Source organism: Camelina sativa, chromosome 19, assembly GCF_000633955.1.
Source record: "Camelina sativa cultivar DH55 chromosome 19, Cs, whole genome shotgun sequence".
In the NCBI taxonomy this organism is placed as follows: domain Eukaryota; kingdom Viridiplantae; phylum Streptophyta; class Magnoliopsida; order Brassicales; family Brassicaceae; genus Camelina; species Camelina sativa.
Genome location: NC_025703.1, coordinates 25473834 through 25486934, shown reverse-complemented (window position 1 = coordinate 25486934; position 13101 = coordinate 25473834). Strand labels below are relative to the sequence as shown.

Here is a 13101-nt window from a genome sequence, read left to right as displayed (position 1 = left end):
ATTTACCTTTGAGAAATATTGGTAGCTGAACTGTTTACAATGTTCTTACAGGGAATGGTATTCGTGGCACTTCCCCGAGCTAGTGAAGATAGTTAATGACAACTATCTTTACGCCCGTGTTTTTTTTATAGCAATGAATAAATGTGTTTTTAGTATCAATTGTTCTGAGACGGTTATTTTCTTACTGTTGACAGGCCAGGATTTATCACCAGTTGACCTGAGCAACGTACAGACCTTTGCTTAGAGAGTTATGGATCTTGCTGACTACAGGAAGAAGCTAACGTACAGACCTAATTTGGCAGCTTTGATTGTATTTTTATTTTTGAGTAATGTCGGTTGCGTTTCACTTTTCAGTTTTACAGGCTGTAAGTTCTGCAATCACATGATTACTTCGAAAAAATATCATTCGAAGTGCATATCAAAATCTCCCATGGATGTTAAATGGGGAAACCAAACAATAATTCTGTGCTCAGATCCACATGCGTAATAAATTTATAAAGTTAGTTTTTTTATAATATATTATACAAAATAATTAAAAAATTGAATTCAAAATTTGAATAAAAAATAAAAAAATTCCGACAAAGTGAATAAGTGATGGCTGAGTTATTGACTTACACGGCTGACTTATGAAATATTTGTAAATTTATATAATTATAATTCAATATTTAAATGTACAATTGAAATATGAATATTATTATTATTATAACCAATAAAAAATAATAATTATAGAGAAATATTGATTTTTACACATTCTCACAAAACATATAACACATGACGTTTAGGGGTTAGGGTTAGGGTTGGGGTTTAGGGTTTGAGATGTAGGGTTCAGATGAGTAACATTATTTGTTTTTTGGTTTTAGTTCTAATGTGTTTTAATGTGTTTGGTTTAAGGTGGTAATATGGATATACTAATATTATTACCATTTGAATATTTTTTTTAAAAATCAATTTTTTTTTTATTATTTCCGATTATGGGTTGGTTAGATTAATATATAACCATAAATAACTCAAAATATATTGTAATTAAGTAGATTAACCTAATATAACCGAAAGTAAGCCGAATATAACCGAAATTAACCAAACATACCAATTCAAAAATACTAAATTAGAAAAATTATTTTTTTCGGTTCAGTTCGGTTTGGTTGGTTATTTAGTCATTCTAATTTGAGGGTTGGCTGAGTTATGGTAAAGTTATGGCTGAGTTATGCAACGAATATATTAATTTATTATATACCTTCTCGAGAATACAAAAAGTATTGTTGGGGAGATGCAAACAATAATTATGTTTATTGTTAAGAATCACACGCGTAATAAATGAAATTTTAGCGATTTTTTATTTAAAAGGAATTCAAAATTTGAATTTGAATTTTTAAATTTTTTTTTAATAAAAGTATTTATCAAACAATTGACTGATATGGTTGAGTTATCAACATAAACGGCTGACTTATGAAATATTTGTAAATTAGAATTATTATAACTCAAAATTAAAATATAGAATGAAAAAATGAATATTACAATCATTATAAGCAATAAAAAATAATAATTATAGACAAAGATTGATTTTTACACAGTCTGATCAAAATGTGTACAACATTCAAAACATGACATTTAGGGGTTAGGGTTAGGGTTAAGGTTTGAGGTTTAGGGTTCATATTTCCAACATTATGGGTTTTAATATAACTGTTTGGTTTTGGTTATATTGTGTTTGGTTTAAGGTAGTAATTTGTAACTCAGTCTATATAAAACTCAGCTATCAAACAAATTATAACTCAGTCACAACATGAAAAACATTACAGTAATTAAAAAGCAAAAGAAATTGCTGCCAAATTCAGCCGCTTCATCAACTGAAACTATGTAACTCAGCTGTATCGTTTAATAAGTCAGCCGTAACTGAATAACATTCTAGTAATTAATCTTTTGCTACTAAGTCAGCTGTCGAATGGCTGAGTTGTACGATAAGTCAGTCTATCACGGCTGAGTTGAACAATAAGTCAGCCTATCACGGCTGAGTTGTACGATAACTCAGCCAGTCAGAAAAGGGTAACTCAGCCGTGTCGTAGTGATAACTCAGCCGTGTCGTAGTGATAACTCAGCCAAAATTTTAACAACTCAACCATCGGGTGAAAACTCAGCCGTAAGAACGGCTGAGTTAGAGCATAACTCAGCCAGATTTTGATAAGTCAGCCGTAACGCTTGGCTGAGTTATGCTCTAACTCAGCCAAATTTTGATAAGTCAGCCAGATTTTGATAAGTCAGTCGTAACGCTTGGCTGAGTTATGCTCTAACTCAGCCGTCCGCTCTTACTCAAATGTTTTTTTCCATAACTCAGCCGGAATATACCTATAATTCAGCCGCAACAAACCTTTGTAACGCGTTATGGCTGAGTTATTGTTACACGTCAGCGTTTTTGACGTGGCGTCTGACGTGGCAATGACATTTTTGTAATTACGTTTTTTCTGGTAACATAAAACAAGGGCATGCTGGGTATTTTGAAAATACCCGAAATATTCTAGTAATAAAATCTTTGTTTGTAGATTCTGATAATATTACCTAATTTGGATAACATTTGAGTAAATCACTCTGTATATTAAAAAAGCTCTTACAGAATTTGCCTGACAAAATTATTCTTAAGCTGTTTAAAATAAAATGCATTTGATTAGCTACGCTTTATAGTTCATAGTTTATACAATATATGAGGGATTAATTAGCTTATACTAAACTTGTTGAAATGCATTTTCTAGTTAGCCATGTTTGAGTGCTTTGAGCAGATTGTTGATCATAGAGCACACATTGGTTAAGTTTATTTATCTGACGCCTTAATGCTAACTAGTACTCCTACCCAACCTTTGCTGCAGAATGTGAAAACACACGATTCAAAGACCATGTCATTGTCCATTTGTCCTTAGTTTTCTTCTCTAAATATGGTGATGCTCTGTTTCTAGTTTGTCATAACAGTAATTAAAATTTAAGAACGAAAATTTTTTTTCATAAAAAGAGGTAATTTGGATTACCCCAGTTCGGCTACCCAACCAAAGGCATGATTCTCTGTGGTAGACTTCCCCGGTTCAAAGACAGAGTTGAAACCAACCCTGCCTTTCATGCTTCCAACGAGGGTCACTGGACTTCCACCGGCGCTCGGTCGAAGCAAGAGAGAGGGATACATTTAACCATCTCATTTCGGGGATACCAATATAGTTACTCGAACCATGGTGGGACTCCAATATCATGCTGAGTCATCACCACTTTGCTGGCAGAGAATTGGTGACCCTTTCTCTCTTTAATAACTTCTTATTGTTATAATACCACAACTTAATTCCCGGTCAAATACGGTCCGGTAAACATTTCCGTAACCAGAAAATTGTTACGCTCATGTGCAAGGGTTTTTTTTGTTTAGTTATTTTAATACTTTAATTTTGTATAAACAAGATTCAGCCAGATAATTAAAAAGCTCAAGCAATAGTAAAAATTGATGTGATAAAATTTTGCAATGCACAAAAGACAAATATTATTATCTTTTTTTTTTTGTTCAAACAAGACAAATAGTATTATCATATGTAATCTTTGGGACTAGGTCAATAAGACCTTGTTTTGCTACCTTTTTTGAGCCTAGAAGCCTTGTATCTTTATTTAAAAAAAAAAAAAAAAAAAAAGTAATCCTTGGGACTACGTACAAAACACTAGACAAAAACTCCAAATAATAAAGTAAAGAGAAACAAACCAACTCTAGATGGGAAGATTTTGGTACGTTTGCAATAAAGGGAGGTGAGACTTGATGGAAGGTTGAATAAGTCACGGTTGTGACTACTCCGTTCTTTAAAGTCGCTTTCCATTGAGCTTTAATCTATGTACTTTGATGAAGAATTAAGATATTTTTTAGACTTATATCAAGTTGCAGCTGAAAGATTATACAGCTGGTCCTAGTTCTGCACGTACGTCTCCATGATGCATTTCTTACCCTAATTTGAATTAAAAAGAGGTAATTTAGATTACCTTAATTCGGCTACCATCAAAGAGGCATGCTTCTCTGTGATAGACGACTACCCGGACCGATCAAAACTCCCGGGGTACCAATATCGTTACTCGATCCCTGGTGAGAGACCCTTAGAACATGCCGAGTCACTACCACTTTGATGGATAAGAATTGGTTACCTAATCTCAATTTAATAATTACTTAAACGCACAACTCAATTACCCGGTTTACAACAGTTTGCTAAAGATTTTTAGAACATAAACATACAAGTATACAACTGATCAATCCTAGGTTTAATTACTGTTCGTTAAAGATTACGAGAACAAGCCTACCAAAAACAGTTACGCTCATATGCCTAGAATTACCTTTTTCATATGAACAAAGATATTCATCAAGAGCACAAAATAAAAAGCTCAACGATAGTCAAAAGTTGTGATGAAAATTTGCAAATTGATATGTATACTATAAGCTTTTGGAGAGAAAAGACTAAGATTATCGTAAAAATGCTTAACATTAGAGAACAAATATATATGGTTAAACCAAGGAACGAAACCTCCTAACAAGACCAACCTTCTGTCGAGGAGGTGCATCACCCAAACCCGTTCTGACACTACCATTGTGTTGATGATTACCCCTTCTTCTTCCATGAGAAAGCTCCACTAGATCGAATTCATAGCCACTCGGGACAATCTTCTTCGAAACATGATGGCAAGAAAATATCGAGACTACAAATATGGGGAGACGAAATATATTTGAGCCCCTCTGTGTTATTTAGAAGGTTTGCTGCATGATTCAGTTTAAGAATTCTTTTTTTAAGAGGAGGTAATTTAGATTACCTTAATTTGGTGAATCCATGTATACTTGCTTGCTAGACAAGCAATCGCAAGGTCAAGGTACCACAACACAATCATTCTTCGAACCCTGGAACGTGTGAGACTCACTCCCTGTGGTAGCCCAGGAACCACTTTGATAGGCCGGGTTTGGTGACATTTTGTTGTGCTTACACCACCCTTAAAAGTCGCCGTCGGTTGAGTTTTGTCCAACTGTTATGGTTTGCATGTTTGCTTCTGTGATTAGTATGCTATATAATATATGTACGTTTGTGAACTTGCAGCTAAAGGATTGTTTGAGCAAAATTAATCGATTCGTTCAAAGACTACGGAAACAAGAAACAGATGTTGAATAGTTGCTTTTATTAATCAAATATCGATCGCGAAGTACAAGAAATCAAGCGCAGTGAGTCAATCTATGAACTGAGTCGTGAGCCTTGTGGTTTCGTGAAGTATCTTGCTTTTGCTCTCCCTTTTGTGTCGTATCATGAAGACGTAGCTCCCCTTTTTATAGAGAAACCTTGTCAACCCTAATCCTTATAGGACTTGGATTCGTGTAACCGCCTCTTTATGAGATAAGGTCGTTTTCCAATATTCCCTGATGAGATCAACTTCGAATATTCTCTTGATGAGATCAACTTCGAATATTCTCTTGATGATGTCATTTCGTCAAAGGAACGCAGTCGGTGTCAAGGTCCAGTTACGGCCCGTATTGACTCAATGCTTGCCGTTACGGCCCATATCAATATAGTCTTCTAGAGAATACATAATTCTCCATTATTTATAGAATATATCACAATTATAATAGAATTTATCTATTATAATTTTTATGATCAAAATAATGCCCAACAATTTGCCCCCCCATTCTCTTTTTCTTAATAAGAATTTAGAGAGTAGTGTAGACAGATGATATTATTTTAATAAATCCATAGGTATAAATAATAATTTACCAAAGCATATGACACATTACCTTGAGTCTGGCGTAGACTTCTTAACGCAAATGGACTTGTACTCTCGCTTTATCTTGTGGCCCATTACGAGATAACACTGGCCCATAAGCAGCACTATAGACCCATTTCTTTTTGCTGTCGTCTTTCTCACTTGCCACTGTTTGTGAACCCTAAGCCATTTGCGGCTGTGTTTTTTTGTTGCTCGAAGAAACTTTTCTCAGATCCCATTGACTATTTTCTTGAATAATCTTGGGTAAGTCGATTTTTCCTGCTCCTTAACAAGAATTTTCTATTCCTTCCATTTGTGTAGACCATTGATTATTTTTTCTGATTTATCATTTCACCTTCCCCAGTGGCAATCGGTTTCAGTTTTCCTCATAGTCTCTTTCCCCTTGACAATCTTCAGGTAAACTCTCAATCCCTCTCTATAACTTCCCTATGGGTACCCGGCCGTAGCCAGTTTCTAAGGTGACTGTTCACCGTGAATGGGTGACTACCGTGACATTGTAGCTGGCTTATCCTCCGTTGGTGACAGAGTGAAAGTGCATCGTAGGTCGAGTTCGAGTGTGGATTCTAGCATGTCTCTTAGAAATGTGTCATTAGAGGTGAAGCTCTTGCAGAACAACCCACCTTCAGTCTTCAAAGAGGATGACGTTCTTAAGCTGAAGACGACTTACAACTTACCATCGTCTGTGAACTTGAGGCTTCCTCTTCCCTCAGAACGAGCAGCGGATGCAAAGCATGGTGAGGTCGTTGTTTACGAGCTGTATTTTGCGGCAGGCTTGCGGGAGGTGATTCCATCCCTTATTGCAAAAGTGGCTAAGCGCTTTGCAATTTCTCCTGGCCAGCTCTACCCATCAGCCTGGAGATTGCTGACCGCCATTCAAACTTTTGGGGAGTTGGAGTCCATTACCATAGGAGTAGAAGAGGTCTTGTGCGCGTATTTCCTTTTGAAAATTGACACCGACCTGGAAGATACTCTCTACATACGAGGAATCATCCACCTTTAGCTGTTGACTTTGAGGGACATTCCAGGAGAACGCTTGAAGAAGGATGGCGAGAAAGATATGTCTTTATGAAAGTGGGTGATAATCCGGGTTTCCCTACTTCTTGGTTTGTTGCAGGTGTCAGTTCCAAAGCAAATCTAGCATTTAGGGATGGAGCTCTTGAAGTGGTAAAACATCCGTTGCTTTATCGTTCTGTGGAGTTTCTTACCAGCAAGTTTGCTTTAGAGAACAGTTCTATCTGGGGTTAGAAAGCATCACTTGACTTCATTTTCTTTTTCCAGTTTATGTCTCCCTTGCCATGTGAGCTTGTAGACACACCCGTTTCTTAACGTATCATGTTGCTTCTTCTCTGCAGGTTTCAACATGTCCCATGGTCAGCGGAGCTCCACATCAGATGCTTTTGCAAAGTTCATGGCTGCTTCTGGGAAATTAGCAGAGGCTAATCCCTCCTCATCCGGAGATGAAGTGCAGTTTCTGGGTGATCTTTCCACGCACAAGCGTAAGACTCATGACGACACCGCAAATTCGTCAGAGGCGAGGCGGCTTAGGACTGTTCAGACTGTTGCGGTCCTATCTCCTTCCTCTGAGTTAGTCTCCAGCTCCACTACTTCTATGGCTGCCGAGGAATTGAGATGCAAGATTCTCACTCATAACTTTGAATCTCTGGTCGACATTGGGACCAACTCCACCATTGATAGCGTCTATACTGATCTCCTCAAGGTATACTCATTACTGACATGTTTTGCCATTGCAGCAAAGTTCTCCAAACGTTTCCCTTCTTTTACACATGCTTCTTTTCAACAAGTGTTTATAACAGAACTTGCAATTTTGCTTTAGCTTTTGACTTGTAATGCTACTCACTACGTGTTTTGTTTCTTCTCTTTTTGTGGACCCAGGCAATGTCTTCTTTCCATCTCGTCGATAAGAAGTTATCTTCTGAACACCAAATCAATGAGAATCTGAGGCGTGAGCTGGACAATGAGAAGTCAAGAACCGATTTTGCTCACAAGACCATTGCTGCGAAAAGCAATGAAATTTCTAGTCTTGAAGCGAAAGTGCAAGAACTTGATCAGACCATACTCGATCTTCAGGCTTCAGGTTTGGATTTACTGAAGGAAAAGGAACTGCTTCAGCAAGAGATCACGGTCCTCAGGAAACGAGTTGACGTTTTGAAGAATGAGCTTGAGTTTTTCTTGAATGGAGCAGCTATCATAGCTGGATGGGAAGCCTTGCGGGAATGCTTGTTGGGAGAGCAAACCTGAAGATGTTTTCTACGTTGTGAAGATGTTTTCTACAACGTGAAGGTGTTTTCTACGTTGTGAAGATGTATTCTACAACGTGAAGATGTTTTCTACGTTGTGAAGATGTTTTTTACAACGTGAACGTGTTTTCTACAATGTGAAGGTGTTTTCTACGTTGTGAAGATGCATTCTACAACGTGAAGATGTTTTCTACGTTGTGAAGATGTTTTCTACAACGTGAAGGTGTTTTCTACGTTGTGAAGATGTATTCTACAACATGAAGATGTTTTCTACGTTGTGAAGATGTTTTTTACAACGTGAACGTGTTTTCTACAATGTGAAGGTGTTTTCTACGTTGTGAAGATGCATTCTACAACGTGAAGATGTTTTCTACGTTGTGAAGATGTTTTCTACAACGTGAAGGTGTTTTCTACGTTGTGAAGATGTATTCTACAACATGAAGATGTTTTCTACGTTGTGAAAATGTTTTCAACAACGTGAAGGTGTTTTCTACAACGTGAAGGTGTTTTCTACGTTGTGAAGGTGTTTTCTACGTTGTGAAGATTTTGAGTGCGACAACGTTGTGCATGTTTTACATTGTAAAAATGCTTCGCATCGTGATGGTATTCCCTAATGTAGTATCAAGTTATTTCTCCTTGTAAGCAAGTATTTTGCTGTCAAGTATATCACCTCGTACCCAACCATTAGGTGGACGCTGAATTTGTTAAATTCCTACAACGATGTCTCGTTAATATGTAATTGCAGCGAGTGTTTCGCGTTTAGATGACTACACCAAAAATAAATATGCCGTGCAACTTGCTGCTTGATCTTTTGTAGAGAGCCTATTGTTCATGTGTTCATGGATCAACGGCTTCAATACGTTAAACAATCACATGGACGTGTCCTATGCTCTCAAATATGTCACGTAGACAAAAAATCAAGTTTTATTAAAACCATTGTCTATAACTTGAGACATGTAGTGAAAATCCTCGGGAAAATCAAAGAACACCAAAAATAAATGGTGAAAAACCAAAAAACAAAAGCACTAAAAGTAGTATTTCTTCAGATGCAGGGCATTCCAGCTGTTAGGAAGATTTTTTCCTTCATGGTTTTGCAGCTTATAGGCTCCTGACCCACGAACTTCGATGACCTTGTAAGGACCTTCCCAAATGGGACCGAGTTTCCCAGCTCCTTGTTCCATTGTATTTTGAAAAGTACGTCGCAAGACCCAGTCTCCTACCTGAAACGTCCGTGTGCGCACATTTTTGTTGTAGCTCCTAGCCACTTCCTGTTGATAGCACCAATTGGTTATTTTCGCTGTCTCTCGTTTCTCGTCTAGTAGATCAAGTTCGAGACACATCAGCTTCTCGTTCTCCTGCAAGTTAGGGTGTTCGGTTCGTGCCGTTTTTACGCCTACTTCACAGGGTATTACCGCTTCCATTCCATACACGAGTGAAAACGGTGTTTCACCGGTCGATGATTTAGTAGTGGTACGATAAGCCCACAACACGCCTGGAAGCTCTTCTACCCAATTTCCTTTAGACTTCTCTAGGCGTTTCTTCAGTAGTTTGACAATTGTTTTGTTTGACGATTCTGCTTGACCATTAGACTGCGGGTGCCTTGGTGTTGCGAAGCTTAATTTTATGCCCCAATCATCGCAGAAATCTTTAAACTTGTTACATGCAAATTGGGGTCCGTTGTCAGTGACAATCTCATGAGGTACCCCGAATTTGCATATAACATTCTTCCATAGAAAGCTACTGACTTCTTGCGCTCTGACTTGGCTGAACGCCTCTGCTTCCACCCACTTTGTAAAGTAGTCAGTCACAGCCAGTAGGAAAACTTTCTGAGCTGGCGCTGTTGGTAATTTTCCGACTATATCCATGCCCCACTTCATGAATGGCCATGGAGAACTGATTGTCTTTAAATTTTCTGGTGGCAGTCTTGAGACATTTGCAAACCTTTGACATTTGTCACAGTGACGAACGAATCGTACAGCATCCTCGTTCATCGTCGTCCAGTAGTATCCGGCCCTCTTGGCTCTTAGCACTAGATTTCGCGCGCCAGAGTGATTTCCACATTCTCCTAAATGTAGCTCGGCCAAGACTAATTGAGCTTCACTCGCCGTAATACACTTCAAATAAGGTCCAGAGAATGATCTACGATATAATTGTCCTCCATTGAGAATATATCGTGCAGCTTGCTGCTTGATCTTTCTACATTCAGCGCGATCCAGTGGCAACACGCCGTCTCGAAGATAGTTGAGTATTGACGTCATCCAACTCGATGTTTCGCTTGTCGTCACGACGCAAGACTCTTGCTTTTCTATGTCTTTTTTAGTCGTTGGCCACTGTAGAATCAGTAGGGGTACATTAACTGAAGTGTCAGTTTTGAGTGCGGATCCAAGGTTAGCGAGTGCATCTGCATGATTGTTCTCTTCTCTCGGAATTTGACTAATCTTGCAGCTACCAAACGCTTTGATAAGCTCCTTCACTACACTCAAGTATCTAGCCATACTAGAATCCTTGGCTTGGTAATCCCCTTGGGTTTGATTGACGACTAACTGCGAGTCGCTAAACACTTCTAAGTTTTGAGCTCCGAGTTCTCGAGCCAACGTTAGTCCTGCTATCAGTGCCTCATATTCTGCTTCATTGTTAGTAGCCCGGAAGTTGCATCTGACTGCTCTCGAAGCTGTATCGCCTGTTGGAGACATGAGAACTAGGCCGAGACCAGTTCCTCTAATGTTGCTAGAACCATCGACATAGAGCTTCCATTCCCCGTTTCTTGTCCCATCCAGAAGCGTTTTTACCTCTTCTATCACTTCTCGGACCATGCTTGGTGCGAATTCAGCAACAAAATCAGCTAATGCTTGCGATTTTATGGCTGTGGTCGGTCTATAAATGACGTCATACTCTCCAAGTTCGACTGCCCACTTAGCCAATCTCCCTGACACCTCTGGTTTGTGGAGCACCGCTTTTATAGGAGACGAAGTTACTAGCACGATAGGATGGGCTTGGAAGTAAGGACGCAGCTTCCTTGCCGCTGTTATCAATGCAAGCGCTAGTTTTTCCAGGTGGCTGTATCTTGTTTCGGCTTCTAAGAGAGACTTGCTCACATAGTACACCGGATATTGTTTGCTCCCTTCCTCGCGTACGAGGACTCCACTGACGGCATGTTCTGATACAGCAAGATACAGTAACAACACTTCTCCATCTTTGGCCTTTGACAAAACTGGAGGTGTCGTGAGGTACTCCTTCAAATGCTTTAGTGCTTCCTCACACTTGTCGTCCCATATAAAGTCTTTTGGCTTCGGCTTTCTTAAGGCAGCAAAGAACGGGTGAGATCTATCAGAAAGTCTCGAGATAAATCTGCTGAGAGCAGCCATCCTTCCAGTGAGCTTCTGCACGTCTTTCACGTTTCTTGGAGGAGTAATGCCCTGGATTGCTCTGATTTGGTCTGGATTAGCTTCTATTCCTCGGAACGTGACAATGTACCCAAGGAACTTGCCTGAACTAACACCAAACGAACACTTTGAAGGGTTTAGCTTCATGTTGTATTTGCGCAGTGTAGTGAAGGCTTGATGTAGATGTACTATGTGGTCCTCTGCCACCAACGACTTTACCAGCATATCGTCGATATAAACCTCCATAGTTTGACCGATTTGGCTAGCAAACATCATGTTCACTAGTCTTTGGTAAGTGGAGCCAGCGTTCTTTAAACCGAACGGCATCACTTTGTAGCAGTATATGCCTCGTGTAGTCATGAATGTCGTCTTCTCTTGGTCGTCTGGAGGCATTAGAATCTGATTGTAGCCGCTAAAGGCATCCATGAAGCTCATCAGTTGGTGTCCAGCGGTAGCGTCTACGAGCTTGTCGATGTGAGGTAACGGGAATGGGTCTTTAGGACATGCCTTGTTTAGATCGGTGAAATCTATACAGACCCGCCACTTCCCGTTTTTCTTTCGAACGACCACCACATTGGCTAGCCAATCCGGATACTTCACTTCACGTATGAACCCAGCATCCAAGAGATTTTGGACCTCTTTGTTAATTATCGAGTCGCGTTCAGGTGCAAACTTCCTTCGTTTTTGCCTGACTGGTTGATGATCTGGATCTACTTCAAGTTGATGCATTATGACATCTGGATCAATTCCAGGCATGTCCGCGTGAGTCCAAGCAAAACAGTCAGCGTTTGATCTAAGGAAATCGACAAGCCTCTTCCGTATATCGGTTGGGAGTTTCGAACCCACATTTACCCGTTTGTCGGGATGACCTTCGAGTAACGACACCTCATCTAGTTGTTCCACCTCTGGTTCTTCGCCATGAGGTACCAGCGGTGGCTTCTGTAATTGCTATAATTGTTGACCCTTTCCCTTCAAGGTAGTTTGGTAGCATGAATGTGAGCTTTCTTGTTCACCTAATATCTCTTTCACTCCCCATGGGGTGGGAAACTTGATAGTTTGGTGTAGGGTTGATGGAACAGCACCCATGTCGCGAATCCAAGGGCGTCCCATGATAGCATTGTACGCCGAAGCACAATCCACTACCAAAAATTTTGTGTGTTTGTTAACTCCCTCAGCATATACCGGAAGTGTCACTTCACCAATACTCTGTTTGACCTCACCGCTGAACCCTACTAAAGGGATAGATTTTCGTGTCAATCCTCCTTCATCAAGACCCAACTCTTTGTATGCTTGCATATAAAGGATGTTTGTTGAGCTTCCATTGTCGATTAATATTCTCTTCATCAAAGAGTTAGCCACTGTCAGTTGTACGACTAACGCATCGTGATGCAGAGTTGGTATGCTGCTTCTATCAGTCGTAAAAGTTATGGTGTATGACGGTGTGTCGCCTTGTGTAGCGTGTCCTTTATTTTGAGAGTTCCTGACAGCTCTGGTATTTCTTTTTGCAGCTGAGTGAGTTATTCCACTTATCTCTGATCCTCCAGAGATAACGTTAATGACTCGATCATGTTTTGGGGGTGAAGCCGGACCATCGGTAATTGCTTTTTGCTTATTGTTTTCGCCTTCCAGACGGTTGCGGGTTTTGTCAGATACGTATTCTCTCAAATATCCTTTTTTCAACAGCTCATTCACTTCCATCC

General features: G+C 39.5%; 1 protein-coding gene and 1 long non-coding RNA gene across 5 annotated transcripts; both read left to right on the top strand.

The window, feature by feature from the left end:
• LOC104767159 lies at positions 24 to 515 on the top strand. Its single transcript, XR_764193.2, has 2 exons — positions 24 to 91; positions 195 to 515. It is a non-coding gene; the product is annotated as an uncharacterized LOC104767159 (long non-coding RNA).
• On the top strand, positions 5899 to 8012 carry LOC104767158 (the record flags this gene model as incomplete). 4 transcript variants are annotated; one of them, XM_019241565.1, is given in 5 exon segments in its annotated part: positions 5899 to 6003; positions 6104 to 6156; positions 6875 to 7000; positions 7113 to 7477; positions 7654 to 8012. In XM_019241565.1, coding segments are annotated over 2 exon segments (716 nt in total), but the record flags the coding sequence as incomplete, so codon positions are not given.